The 14,413-nt window shown below is 41.1% G+C and overlaps 1 protein-coding gene across 1 annotated transcript; it reads right to left on the bottom strand.

The window, feature by feature from the left end:
- Positions 1-4,324: 4,324 nt before the first annotated feature.
- LOC102999864 (talanin) lies at positions 4,325-8,647 on the bottom strand. Its single transcript, XM_028163757.2, is given in 5 exon segments — positions 4,325-4,465; positions 4,467-4,673; positions 5,013-5,138; positions 7,478-7,605; positions 8,530-8,647. Coding segments are annotated over 5 exon segments (720 nt in total).
- Between the last annotated feature and the right edge of the window lie 5,766 nt (positions 8,648-14,413).

The raw sequence follows: 14,413 nt of genomic DNA, 5'->3' as shown, positions 1-14,413 counted from the left end.
TCACAGTCAGACTGGAGGAAGGGGTTGCCTATAGCAAGTGCTATGATCCCACAGGCTCTGAAGACTGATGTCTTCATCCAGGTGTTTTAATGTCTGAAATTTCACCATTAGAGAGTCATTCCTTTGGATCACTTTTCCTGATGTTTGTTATTAAAATGACATTCACCTTTGATAAAGGGATCATCAGCAGAGTGTAATAGAAAGAACATGGCTCCTGGAATCATATATCTCTGAACTCAAATCCTATCTCTGCCATTTAGAATAGCTGTGAGACTGCAATAAAATAATTATTTAACCTCTCCAAGCTACAGTTGCCCTGCCTCTTAAAATGGGAATAATCATAATATCCAGTTCAAGCTATGTCTCAGTCTGTTCAGGCTGCTATAACAAAAGTATCGTAGACTGAGTGAGCAGCTTATGAATAACGGGAATTTATTCTCACAGTCCTGTAGGCTGGTGAGAATCTGCTTCCTGGTTCATAGACAGCCATCTTCTTGCTGTGTCCTCACATGGTGGAAGGTCTCTTTTTATAAGGGAACTATTCCCATTTATGACTCCACTTTCATGACCTAATCAGCTCCCAGAGGCCCACCTCCTAATACCATCACATTGGAGATTATGAATTTTGGGGGAACACAAATATTCCATCCATAGCAGTATACAAGCAAACAAATGTGAAAGTACCTAGCACAATGCCTGGCACATAGGTGAAACTGAGTAAATGTTAGCATTTACTCCTGATTTCCTTTTCTCAAAGTGAGTTATGCATTGGAATTCTTAGGTACTAGTGGGTACTGTGTCTGTATCACCATTATTGCACTCCTGTCACAGTTGGGATCTAGTGGGTGAGTGTTAAGTATCTGCTATGAATGTGTGTGTGTGTGTGTGTGTGTGTGTGTGTGTGTGTGTTTTAGAAGAGAGAAAGGTCACCAGAAGACCAGAAGATGAGATAAGTAAGTTTGGAAAGACTGGCTCATTTCCATCTACCTTTCTCCACTTCCATTGCCACCATTCCAATTCAAGTTGTCCTCTCCTTCATGGATTATTTCAATAGTTTTACCTGGTTCTTTTGACTGTATTCTTATTTCTTTTTAGTTTATACTCTTCTTAGAAACCAGTGATCTTTTCAAAGTGCAAATCAGATTTTATTTAAAACCCATTGATTCTTCAAAATCTGCTTGGCATTTGATCTAAACCCTAATCTTGGCCTGGAAAGCACTCCACATCCTGGCTCCAGTCTACCCCTCCTCCCTCAACTTAATTTCCCTCTTCTCCCCACAACTCATTACACTTTAGCTACGCTAGAACTCTCTGAGAATTTTGGATCCATGAACTCAAGGCCTTTGCCCATGCTCCTCTCCTCTCTCCTCCCGCCCCACCACTTCTCTCTCCGCCCTGTCTCTCTCTTCCTCCCTCCCCCTGGCCCCAATCTTCTGTCTGACTCCTACCCAAGCTTCACATCTCTGTTCATATGTAATTTCCTCAAGGAAACTTTCCTGATGGAACAAAATCAGGCCCACTTCTTATCTTTCTCATAGGAGAGCTCTTCTATGCTTTTCTTATAGTCTATGTCACATTTCAAAATTATGGAATTATGTGTGTAGTTTCTTTGTGAGTGTTGTCTCCTCTTACAGAGTGGGAATATGACAGTCTTGTTCCCTCTACTCTATCGCCAGCAGCTAGCCCACTGCCCCGCACACACAGGTCTCAGCGCCGGTTAATGATGAATGAATACAGAGTAATCCTGGGATAAATCTAACTGGATGGGATTCACATTTTCTCTCCCACAGGGTCATAGTTCTTGAGTTTGTGATCCCAGAGTCTTACAAAAGCCACCCAGATAACACAGATCCTGTTTACCTCTGTATTTAATTTTTTGTTTCCTTTTTCTTTTTTAAATTGAGGCATAACTTAGAGTAAACTGCACAAATGTTAAGGGCGCAGACGGTGAATTTTTCATTGTATACACCCGCGGAACCACCACCCCAATGAAGATTCAGAATATCCCAGCATCCAGTAGGCTCCTTTGTACCCTTCTGATTCCATAACCCCCTCTCCCACCCCCACCCTGGGCAGGTTAATCACTCTTCTGACCTCCATCACCATAGATTAGTTTTGTCTGCTTCAAAATTTTATGTAAATGGAATCATACAGCTGGTATGTTTTTGTCTGGCTTCTTTTTTTCAACATGTTTTGGGATCCGATCATGTTACTGTGTGTAGCAGTATGTTTTTTTTTAACTTTTGGGTTTATTTATTTATTTATTTATGGCTGTGTTGGGTCTTCGTTTCTGTGCGAGGGCTTTCTCTAGTTGCGGCAAGCGGGGGCCACTCTTCATCGCGGTGCGCGGGCCTCTCACTGTCGCGGCCTCTCTTGTTGCGGAGCACAGGCTCCAGACGCGCAGGCTCAGTAGTTGTGGCTCACGGGCCTAGTTGCTCCGCGGCACGTGGGATCTTCCCAGACCAGGGCTCGAACCCGTGTCCCCTGCATCGGCAGGCAGATTCCCAACCACTGCGCCACCAGGGAAGCCCTAGCAGTATGTTTTTTAAAAAAAAATTTATTTGTTTAATTGTTGAGTGGTATTTCACTGAATATATATATATGTATGTGTATATATATATGTGTGTATATACGTACATATATATATTACAGTTTATCCATTCTACTACTGTCCGGCATTCAGTTATTTTCAACTTTAGACTGTTACGAATAAAGCTGCTGTGAACATTCATGCACACGTGTTTTGGTGGACACGTCTTTGGGGACAGAATGAGTGGTGGAACTGGTGGGTTTCTATCTTTAAACCAGGCTCTTTTGATCTGTGGTGCGTCCTTCAAAAAATTGTGGCACCTCTCAATCTGAACTTACAGCTGAGGTTAAGTCAGGGGTGCCTGTCCACGTAGCACTAAGCTTCTTACTTGTGGGGAATCCTCCCTATGGCTTTTTAGTAATGGCATTCAGGGGTTTGTGTCAGTGTCGTTTAACAATTTGATACTGAGCCTGTGGGATGATAGGTCCAAGCAACTTAAAATTATACTCTAAAGTGACTCTGCCTATTGAAGCTTACTAAGGAACCATAATAAGTCATCTCAAAAATGGTCATCTGAGACACTAAGAAAATGTTATAATATATGTTTAAATCATTGAGCTACAGAAGCATTTCCAGGACACATTTTTTCAATTACAATGATCCTAAGACAGTTGCTTTGACTGTTCCTATAAAATGCTTTAGCTATTCTTAATATGTCATTTACTCTCTGATTTATACTAATGCCGATAGAATATTGACCATTCGCTATAACCCAGTTGTGGAAGATTTTCTGACATAACTGTGTACTGATTTTTTTCCTTTCTACTGGAACACATAGGGTTAGTAGGCTGTGACCATTACACAACATCCACCAAATTCTGTGTGCCCTTTTCCCAAAAGATAAATTACACTGAAGGTGGAAAAATGTAATCCCTGAAGATTCTCTTGCCAAAAAACCTTCTTGTCTTTAAGGACCTTTGCTTGTTGTTTGATTTTCTATGGGAGAATTTGCAAACATTTTCCTTAGTGCCCTGTATGAGGTAAGAGAAGCTCAGAGTCTGCCCCAGGGGATGTAATAAGTGCAGTTAGACCACCTTCCCCATTGGAGGCAGTGGGCCAGTTACTCGCCTGGACCACAGAGAGGGCTATGACCTCCCTTTGTCTGCTTCTGAGAACTCAAGAGGCTTATCAGCTTGAGGGGCTGGGACCACCCAGCTGCGGAAAAATAGAACTTTTACCAGAGAGATGGAAGCATGTGGGAAATATCTGAATCATGCTTTGAGTAAAAATGCAGAGACAACCACATCCATTTGGACACCTGCCTCTTAATGTCCTGAGACATCCTTCTCATTGCAATGAAAAGCATTCCAGGAATGGCAGGCAGCTCCCTATTTTGACTAAATTCTAAAATATCATTAAATGATTATATTTAATTCCCACTATGAGCCTAACTAAGCAGGTACTGTCATCATCCCCAATTTAAATACAGGAAAATGGAGACTCTTTGAGGCTGAGTGTTTTGTCTAAGCTTGCACAGCTTCTAAGTGGTGAAATAGAGGTATGAACCCAGGCAGCCCAACTCCAGAGCCTGACAGGGTCTGGGGAAGAGCTGGCTCCAACACAGGGTGACATCTTCCCATTCTCCCCCCTACCTTTTTAAGTTTCATCTGAAAATGTCATGCAGGGTCACCCTTACTGCACAGAGGAGATGAAGAAACAAATAAATATGGGGGAAGAGGAAATGGAAAATAAAACTCCCACTAGGGTCTGGCTATTAATGTGTTTGCACTGTTCCTACACTTGAATAGATCTGGTTCTGAGTCTGCTACTTAAAAGGAACCAAAAATGACCTTGAATTGAAACTCCTGCATAGGAAGGTGCCGTGATGAGCTCAGAGAGACCACAGCACACCTCTGCAAGGGCTCTGAGCACCATCGTCATGGTTGCTTCCAGTCGGCAAGGGGGGCGGGAGAGGAGCGGTGGGGCGGGGGGGATGCTGGTTAGGTGGTTTCAGTTCTGATGAACTACCTGACTGCCAATACCAAGCCTGGGTTTTCCTCTCTACGGGATGGAGATGATGGGAGGGGAGATGGCCTTTCCAAAGGGGAGACTCTTCCATCAGCGGCTTCTTAAGATGGTTTGCCTTTGTGGAGGCAAAGCCCTAGTTAACGTAAATGTGGTGAGATGGGGGGGCCTCTAAAGCAAATACCAGTATCAGCCAAGTTCTCCCCTCTTCGATCTCATCTCCTGTTGTTCTCCCTCTTTTCTCTGTTCGGCCACCTCTTGCTGTTCCTGGAACACACCAGGTACACTCCTGCCTCAGAGCCTTTGCACATGCTCTTTATTCTGCCCAGAAGCTTTCCCCCTAGCTAGCCCCATGGCCTGCTTCCTTTCCTCTCTCAGGCCTTTCCTCAAACATCCTATTTTCAGTGAGACCTTCCCTCGCTACCTGTTATAACCACAGTTGCATTCTGAACTCCACCCACTCCCCAACACACATGCCTCTCCCTCTCCCCTTCCCATTGTTTATCTCCTCTAGCTGAAGCTTAGCTCCATGAGGGCAAGGATTTATGTCTGCTTGATTCCTGTCTATATTCCAGCATCCAGGCTAGTGTGTAGCCAGGACTCAATGAAAAACATGTTGAATAGATTAATGAGTAAATCAATGAATCCTGGCTTTGCCATTTAGTAACTAGGCAACCTTTAGCAAATTAATGAGGTGTTCTGTACCTCATTTCTACTACAGTAAAATTGGGATGATAATTCCTACCCTCCTGTTGTGAGTTTTCAACAAGATTACAGAAGTACACACCAAGGACAATATTTGCATGCACTCAATGATTTAGTTTGTGAGTTCGATGAAAGTAATACACATAATAGTAGTAAACATTTTTAGATTATTTATAGGAAATAACCTACCAGGCACTGCTTTAACCACTTTATGTACCTTTATTCATTTAATTTGTACATCCTGTAAGGTATGTACTATTATTTCATCATCCTTGTCTGACAAATAAAGAAACTGCAGGACTAACTTGCCCAAGGCCACATGACTAGAAAAAAATCACTGAGACTGGATTTGAACTCAGGCCTATCTGTTTCCAAAGTCCGTCACTTAACCACTTCCCACACTGCTTCCACCAGGCAAGAAGACATAATTTACATAATACAGGTATAGAAAAACAGATTCAAGTAGTGAAAACTTCTATCTGCAAATAGTTCATTTTTTAAACTGGTGGAATGTCTTCATAGATCAAACATGATAATAATTCACTTTCTAAATCAACTGGAATATTTAGATAGTGGCCAAATTATATTTAACCCCAAGCCATGAAATACATTTGGCCAAGAAATGCTACAATTGAGGAGATATTTGGAAACTGTGTTTTATTTAGACACAGTCTATATGAACCAATACATTTCCATTTTAAAATAGAGAGCAGTGTCATTTAGTTTCCAAAGTTGAGTGGAAACAAAAACCAGGGCCATATAGACACACCCTAAATGAGCACCTGCTTTTGAGGCCGCCTCAAACATTATTATCCTGTTTTTCTCGTGAATTGGCTTCAATCACTTGTGATTCCTGTACATTTAGCATATCTCATAACCAGCCGTCATTCATAGTCTATTTTAAGTTTGGTTGTTAAAATACTTGGTTTCGCTCATGAGAGAGAGCTCAGTGAGACTATGTCTTCTCCATTCATGGTGCTGGTTCTACAAGTCACTGCATACCCAACAGGGCGGTATACACACACAAACTTTCCAAATCGTCTTTAAAGGCTTTCAGTTCCTTTTTTTCTTTTTTTGGTTTCTGTTGCCTTCCCAGTAATGGCTAAGACATTGTCAGTTTGTCTTTCTTCTTGTAATTTCTCTAGAAGGCCTTGTGGCCCAGGCATTCAGTTGGGACCCAGTTTCAATCTCCCATTGATTTTAGTCTGGCTCTCTTACTTGCAAGGAACAGAAAGTCATTTAAGCTAGCTCAAGACAAAGGGCTTTAGCATATTGTATTATGTCACTTTATTTTTAAATGGTAAAAGAATGTTTGTGGAAATCCAAGAACGGGAGCCATATTAAATCTTGGCCTCAAAGAGCCCAGAACTCAAAGGTGACTCTAGATTCAAGAAGCCTCCCAGCCCTTCAGCAGCAGGAGTTCATGGATCTTTGACTTCTATGATTAAAGTGACATGCTATATGTCTACTTCATCTCGTCCTAGTGTTAACTGATGGCTATTTTTCTTCATGCTCAGGGCCCTAAGAGAGAATCTGATTGGTCCAGTCCTTCTTCCAGGGCAGACTGTAACTCCCTGACAAGCCTATGGATTGTGTACCGTTGGTTCAGGTGCTTGGGCCACAGCCAATCATTTATGGACAGAGGATGTGGGGCTCCGAGTACTAAACGTGGCTTCCTGGGCCTGCCCCTGTGGCAGGAAGTGTGGGCAGGGTGGATCCCCTCAGAAGAGGCTGTGGGTGGGTTGGCACAGTGCTGACCTTTCCAGAATACTATCTTGTAAGAGACTAATATGTTACCCAAATCACACAATGGTATACCAAGATAAGATGATATTATATTGACAAAGACAAAGATGCAACTTTGAAAGACATCTGCAAAACCACATGCATACATCTTTGCAATTAGCATGCTTAAAACATGAAACAAATTTCATTATTTCTTTGTGATATGTTTTATCAAAAAATGTTTATTCTTTTGCCTGATAAGTCAAGCTGTTAAAGCCCTATGGCTTTCTTAGTCAGGACCTCCAAGTTTTGGTGAACAGATTACACTCAGCACAATTCTAGCTGATGCCATTAATAGAGATTTCAGTGTGTTAACCAAACTGAAGCTGCATTAACCTTTGCAGTTGCCCAGCCAGTTATTCAGGTTTTGTTTTAATTGAGCTGGTCAGACCCATTGATTGGTTATTACCATTGACTAAGTATACACAATACCATGGGCCACAGCTTTAAACACAGGCATAATGTGTTCGTGACTTCAGAGGTCCCTTGTGTCAAATATGTGATGCCCGTGGTGCTGGTGAGCTCTCCTCTAAGGATTGGCCCACTGCCACCCATGGACCCTGAAGAACAAGGGAGATACAATGGGGACATTTCCATCAGGATGATGATGTTAAGGAGTGTGGGTCAAGATCCCGGTCTGGATGCATTGCTGCAATGGCTGGGAGAGTTATGGTGGTGGTGGTAGGGACTGCTGGTATAAAGGTATAAGGCATGACAAACTTGGCCTGCATTACAATTCTAGAGAAAAACCACCTAGGCAAAAACCAAATCCTCATGCATCTGTCTTAAGATGAGATGAGTCACTACCCATGGCATGCGTTGGTGACCTGCATCTGTGTGAACTGTACTCTCTTTTCTTGAGTCCCCAGCAGAAACCAGTCTCTCCTGACACTAGAGGTCCATAGCACTCTAGCTGTGCTTCTCTGTGGTTTACATCACTTTCTACCTATATTAACAATCTCTGTCTCATTTTTCCCCACCCTCTGATGGAAATTTGTATTAAGATGAGATCAGTGTCTGATTTCTGCCTGGTGTTCCTGCCATTTAACAAATAAGAACCTAAATTGCCTTTTCAGTCACCAGATTGACTGTGGCCATGTTGCTTCATTGTTCTCTCTGCACAATGACAGTATTTGACCCAGGAGGAATGTCTGAGATGGTATCATTGCCAAGTGAAGCTAATTTCAGTGTCAAGTTTATTTAAAATTTTCAAATATCTCTAATGTAGGTACTGTGAAGCACCATCAGTGTATCCCATAATATATGGAAGGGTCCACAGGTACAGTTGATTAGCAGCAGGAGGATGGAATTCCAGGGGCAGATCAGAAAATCTTGAGTATATGGAGAGAAGGAAGTGGAGGAGGGGGAGGAAAGGAGGGTAGTAGCTAACGTTTATTGACAATTTACCATGTGCCAGGCCCTGTTAAAAGCATTTTACATAATTAAGTCATTTAAAACTCACAACAGCCATATGGGGAAGTTACCATTATCCTGTTTTACAGGGGAGTCTGGTGCAAAACAGAGCAGGTTGTCCCTGTGGTCCGTGCAGTCTGACTTGTTGGACTCCGGAACCCCCTTCTCCTTCTCCTTTTTCCTTCCCATTCTGTTTATACCTCATAAATTCAAAACATTGTTGATAAATGCTAAATATTGCTAAATATTAGATATTAAAATATGGTTTAATTAAGAGTAATTTATTCACTCTAATTTATTAACAAAATTTCATGAACCATTATTATGTGACAGACACTTTTTCAACGGTATCAGGAAGCCTTGAATGGTCAAAAACGAGTTGATGATCATTCCTGATTTCATCCTTGAGGGGCCATGCTGGTTGTTTTCTGCTCTCACGGAAGTAAGCCTAGGTCTTTGATAGGCCTCAGAATGTCAGTAAGATAGACAAGTCCGTTTTTTGCTGATATTAATACTTCTCGGAGCATAACGTTGGTGCAATGGTTTTCAAGATAAAACAAAACTTTCCTTCACTGGTGTGAGGATGGAGAGAGATGAAATGAAGGTGGGAGTCAGACAGCCCTGTCCTACCACAGCTGCATGTGCAGCTACTCCAACAATCACTGCGTCTGCTTGGGCAGGTCTCTTTTTCCAGTCACACCCAATGAAGGAGTTCACTGCCTTGAACCTACTCTGACTTTCAAAGATACTACTCCAAAACCTCCAATGTTATTTGGATAAACAATTCCCACTCTCTGGTAGGGTCCGTTTATTCGTCATTTGTTTTCACTGTTGACACTTTTGGGTTGGTGATAGAGAAGGCTTTCTGGCTAGAAGCTTGAGGTTGTGTCTAAGACAAGGAAGCTAAGCCAAATGGCAGAAAGTTTCGACTTGGCCCTACCAGCCAAAAAAAAATTCACCTTTCCAGGAATTTAAGTGTCCTGTGTACACACTGCCCAAAGAAGAGCAGGGATTACATAATTCTTCCGATATTATACTTAGGCAAAGTGGAGAATTGAAGTAGCATCCAGATTTCTGGTTTGGCAACGCAAGTACTTCACAGTAATGGAACACTATTCACATGCCTAGAGCAGCCAGGCATATACTGGCATTCAGTAAATATTTGTGGAATAAAGGAGTGAATAGAAAAAAATCTAGAAAGGTATCAATTGTAAATGTTGAAAGTAATTTTCATCTCTTTAAATAGCTTCAAATTCTGGTTTTTCTATTATAAATATGTGTTATTTGTATAATAATAGTTGTTAAAAAATATAGCCTAGAGGGGTGGGGTAGGGAGGGTGGGAGGGAGACGCAAGAGGGAGGAGATATGGGGATATATGTAATATATGTATATAGCTGATAGCTGATTCACTTTGTTATAAAGCAGAAACTAACACACCATTGTAAACCAATTATACTCCAGTAAAGATGTTTAAAAAAAAAAATGTAGCCTCAGTTTTCCAGGAAACTGGAAATAACTGATTTTAAGCTGTAGTGAGGGCAAAGATAAGCCTGGATTTTTCTGGCTTTATTATTGCCGAGCTCAGCTTTATTGTGAGTAGTATAGCTACAACCCTTGTGGATAAGTTCCTGGAAGACTGGCCCTTTTCAGAATCTGGATCAAGTTAACACTTTCTAACCAGTGGGGAAGTAACTACTTGGTTCTCTAAGCAAAGGGCTTAAAAATCACAGAATGTTGGAGGTTGTCTTGCCCAGTTTTCTTAGTTTTCAGGTGAAACTGAATGTAGACCAGTGATTGCTTAGCCTTGAGCAAGCCAATGGTGAAACTGGTAGTAGGACTCAGCTCTTCCAACTGTAAGCACATTTCCCCATTTCACTCTATCAGTCAGAAATCCAGCAAGGAACTGATGGCATACCTAATTGGGTAATTGAGGAAAATTTAATAAAGGGATTATTTAAAAGGTGTGGGTAGAGTTAAGATGACCAGCAAAGGAAGTGAAGCATTCCAGGTCATGCAAAATGGAGAGCTGTTACATTCCTAGGGCTGAGGGAGGCAAGAGTGGGAGCAGTTATAGAACCTGGAGAGATTAGGGGTATTGAGGAGGTGCCGGATATACTGGGGCCTCCAGTAGAGGGACACAGTGCATCTGCAGCAACCTGCGGGCCTGAGAGCTGCGTGACAAATAGCCCAGCCTTATTCTTTTCCCAGCTAGAAGGCAAAGGTCAAGCAAGCTAGTTGATTCAGTTTAAAAAGGTCGACATCCCAGGGCATTGAGCAGTGAGGAAAGATGGAGGGTGGATTCAAGGGGCCTGTGGAAAATATCTGTCACATTTGAGCTATAGAAGATAAACCGCGTCCTATCTGCTCTCACTTCAGCTTCAAATCGTTAATAACCTGGACAATTGTGGTTACATTTTTTAAAACTATTATTATACAAATAATACATATTTATAATAGAAAAACCAGAACAATGCAGCTATTTAAAGAGATTGTAATTACTTTCAACTCTTTTTTAATTGGGGTATAGTTGCTTTACAGTGTTGTGCTAGCTCCTGCTGCACAGTGAAGTGAACCAGCCATATGCATACGCATATCCCCTCCTTTTTGGATTTCCTTCCCATTTAGGTCACCACAGAGCACCGAACAGGGTTGCCTGTGCTATACAGCAGGTCCTCATTAGTTATCTATTTTATACCTAGTGGTGTATATATGTCAATCCCAATCTCCCAATTCATCCCACCCCCCTTTCTCCACTCTGGTGTCCACACGTTTGTTCTCTACATCTATGTCTCTATTTCTGCTTTGAAAATAGGTTCATCTGTACCATTTTTCTAGATTCCACATATATGTGTTAATATACAATATTTGTTTTTCTCTTTCTGGCTTATTTCACTCTGTATGACAGTCTCTAGGTCCATCCACATCTCTACAAATGACCAAATTTCATTCCTTCTTATGTCTGAGTAATATTCCATTGTATATATGTACCTTATCTTCTTTATCCATTCATCTGTCAATGGACATTTAGGTTGCTTCCATGTCCTGGCTATTGTAAATAGTGCTGCAATGAACATTGGGGTGCATGTGTCTTTTTGAATTATGGTTTTCTCAGGGTATATGCCCAGTAGTAGGATTGCTGGGTCATATGGTAGCTATATTTTTCGTTTTTTAAGGAGCCTCCATGCTGTTCTCCGTAGTGGCCGTATCAATTTACCTTCCCACCAACAGTGTAAGAGGGTTTCCTTTTCTCCACACCCTCTCTAGCATTTATTGTTTGTAGATTTTTTTGATGATGGCCATTCTGACTGGTGTGAGGTGATACCTCATTGTAGTTCTGATTTGCATTTCTCTAATAATTAGTGATGTTGAGTATCTTTTCATGTGCATCTTGGCAATCTGTATGTCTTCTTTGGAGAAATGTTTATTTAGATCTTCCACCCATTTTTTGATTGGGTTGTTTTTTTTTGATATTGAGCTGCATGAGCTGCTTGTATATTTTGCAGATTAATCCCTTGTCAGTTTCTTCATTTGCAAGTATTTTCTCCATTCTGAGGGTTGTCTTTTCATCTTGTTTATGTTTTCCTTTGCTGTGCAAAAGCTTTTAAGTTTCATTAGGTCCCATTTGTTTATTTTTGTTTTTATTTTCATTACTCTAGGAGGTGGGTCAAAAAAGATCTTTCTGTGATTTATGTCAAAGAGTGTTCTGCCTATGTTTTCTTCTAAGAGTTTTATAGTGTCTGGTCTTACATTTAGGTCTTTAATCCATTTTGAGTTTATTTTTGTGTATGGTGTTAGGGTGTGTTCTAATTTCGTTCTTTTACATGTAGCTGTCCAATTTTCCCAGCACCACTTATTAAAGAGACTGTCTTCTCCATTGTAAATTCTTGCCTCCTTTGTCATAGATTAGGTGACCATAGGTGCATGGATTTATCTCTGGACTTCCTATCTTATTCCATTGATCTATATTTCTGTTTTTGTGCCAGTACCATACTGTCTTGATTACTGTAGCTTGGTAGTTAGTCTGAAGTCAGGGAGCCTGATTCCTCCAGCTCCGTTTTTCTTTCTCAAGATTGCTTTGGCTATTTGGGGTCTTTTGTGTTTCCATACAAATTGCGAAATTTTTGTTCTAATTCTGTGGAAAATGCCATTGGTGATTTGATAGGGATTGCATTGAATCTGTAGATTGCTTTGGGTAGTATAGTCATTTTCACAATATTGATTCTTCCAATCCAAGAACATGGTATATCTCTCCATCTATTTGTGTCATCTTTGATTTCTTTTATCAGTATCGTATAGTTTGCTAAGTACAGGTCTTTTGCCTCCTTAGGTAGGTTTATTCCTAGGTTCTTTATTCTTTTTGTTGCAATGGTAAATGGGATTGTTTCTGTAATTTCTCTTTCTGATCATTCATTGTTAGTGTATAGGGATGCAAGAGACTTCTGTGCATTAATTTTGTATCCTGCTACTTTACCAAATTCGTTGATTAGCTCTAGTAGTTTTCTGGTGGCATCTTTAGGATTTTCTATGTATAGTGTCATGTCATTTGCAGACAGTGACAGTTTTCCTTCTTCTGCAATTTGGATTCCTTTTATTTCTTTTTCTTCTCTGATTGCCATGGCTAGGACTTCCAAAACTATGTTGAATAATAGTGGTGAGAGTGGACATCCTTGTCTTGTTCCTGATCTTAGAGGAAATGCTTTCAGTTTTTCACCATCAAGAATGATGTTTGCTGTGGGTTTGTCATATATGGCCTTTATTATGTTGAGCTAGGTTCCCTCTATGCCCACTTTCTGGAGAGTTTTTATCATAAATGGGTGTTGAATTTTGTCAAAATTATGATTGGTACTTTTCTAGACTTTTTATTCAACCATTCATCCATCCATTCATTCATTTATTCATGCCACAAATATTTATTGAATGTCAATGTGTGCCTCCCTGTTCTAGGCATGTGTATATTAGAATAAACAAAATAGACAAAAATTCGTTCACTCAAGGAGCTAACACTCTAGTGGGGAAGAGTCCCAATAAACAACATAAATAACCAAAATGAACAGTATGTGACGTAGTGATTAAGTGGAAAGAAGAAAAATAAAGCAAGGGAAGAAATAAGAGTGTTATGGGGGAGGTTTTATAATTTTAAATAAGGTGGCCAGGGATCCTTGTGGGGGGGGTGTGTGTGTGTGTGAATAAGAGAGCGAGCAAGCCACCAATGACCGCCTGTTTGTAGGGCTTTTCCTCTGGCTAATTGCTGAGTGTTCAGATAATGGAGAGTGTAGGTGGTGTAACTTCCCCCCTCCTTCGCAGTTTCAAAATGTCTCTCTTTAGATTTTTTTAAAGGGCAAAGCTTTCTCCACTCCTTATATTAACCATTAAAAAAGTGCTGTGGGGAATCCTCAGTGCAAGTTTATTAGCCAAATTCTTGGTGTCTGACCCTTTCTAGCTGGGTGACTCGGGGGAAGTCATTTAACCTCTCTGAGCCTCAGGTTCCACATGTGCGAAAATGAGGGTTTTGGTGACAAGGAAGGAAATAAGATTAGATCTGAGAGGGACCTCATGCCCAGCACACAGTTGATGGTCAATATATGGTGGCTTCTTTCCTTCTCTGGACAGAGCTGCCGAAAAGGCATGTTTTGGTAAAACTGAAGACTTGGGATCCACAGAATTGAGGAGTTTGCCAAACAATCTATTAATAATAATAGCTGGCATTAATTGACCACCTATGTGCCAGGCAGAACTTTTACATGTGTGTCTCATTAAATCCTTGCAATTTAAGATGAGGCAATGGAGGCATAGACCCTCTTGCACAGCTGGTAGGTCACAGAAGCAAGGCTTGACTCCAAGTCTGGCTGACATCAACCTGCGCTGTCTTTACCAGATGCTGTGCTCTTCCTCTCCCCTGCCCTGCCCGCATGAGGAAGAGTCAAGGCTGGATGGAGCCTGAGTGTAGGGAAGGA

This window comes from Balaenoptera acutorostrata, chromosome 16 (genome assembly GCF_949987535.1).
Source record: "Balaenoptera acutorostrata chromosome 16, mBalAcu1.1, whole genome shotgun sequence".
Taxonomy (NCBI): domain Eukaryota; kingdom Metazoa; phylum Chordata; class Mammalia; order Artiodactyla; family Balaenopteridae; genus Balaenoptera; species Balaenoptera acutorostrata.
The sequence above is the reverse complement of the archived record's forward strand: the minus strand, read 5'-3'. Positions and strand labels throughout refer to the sequence as shown.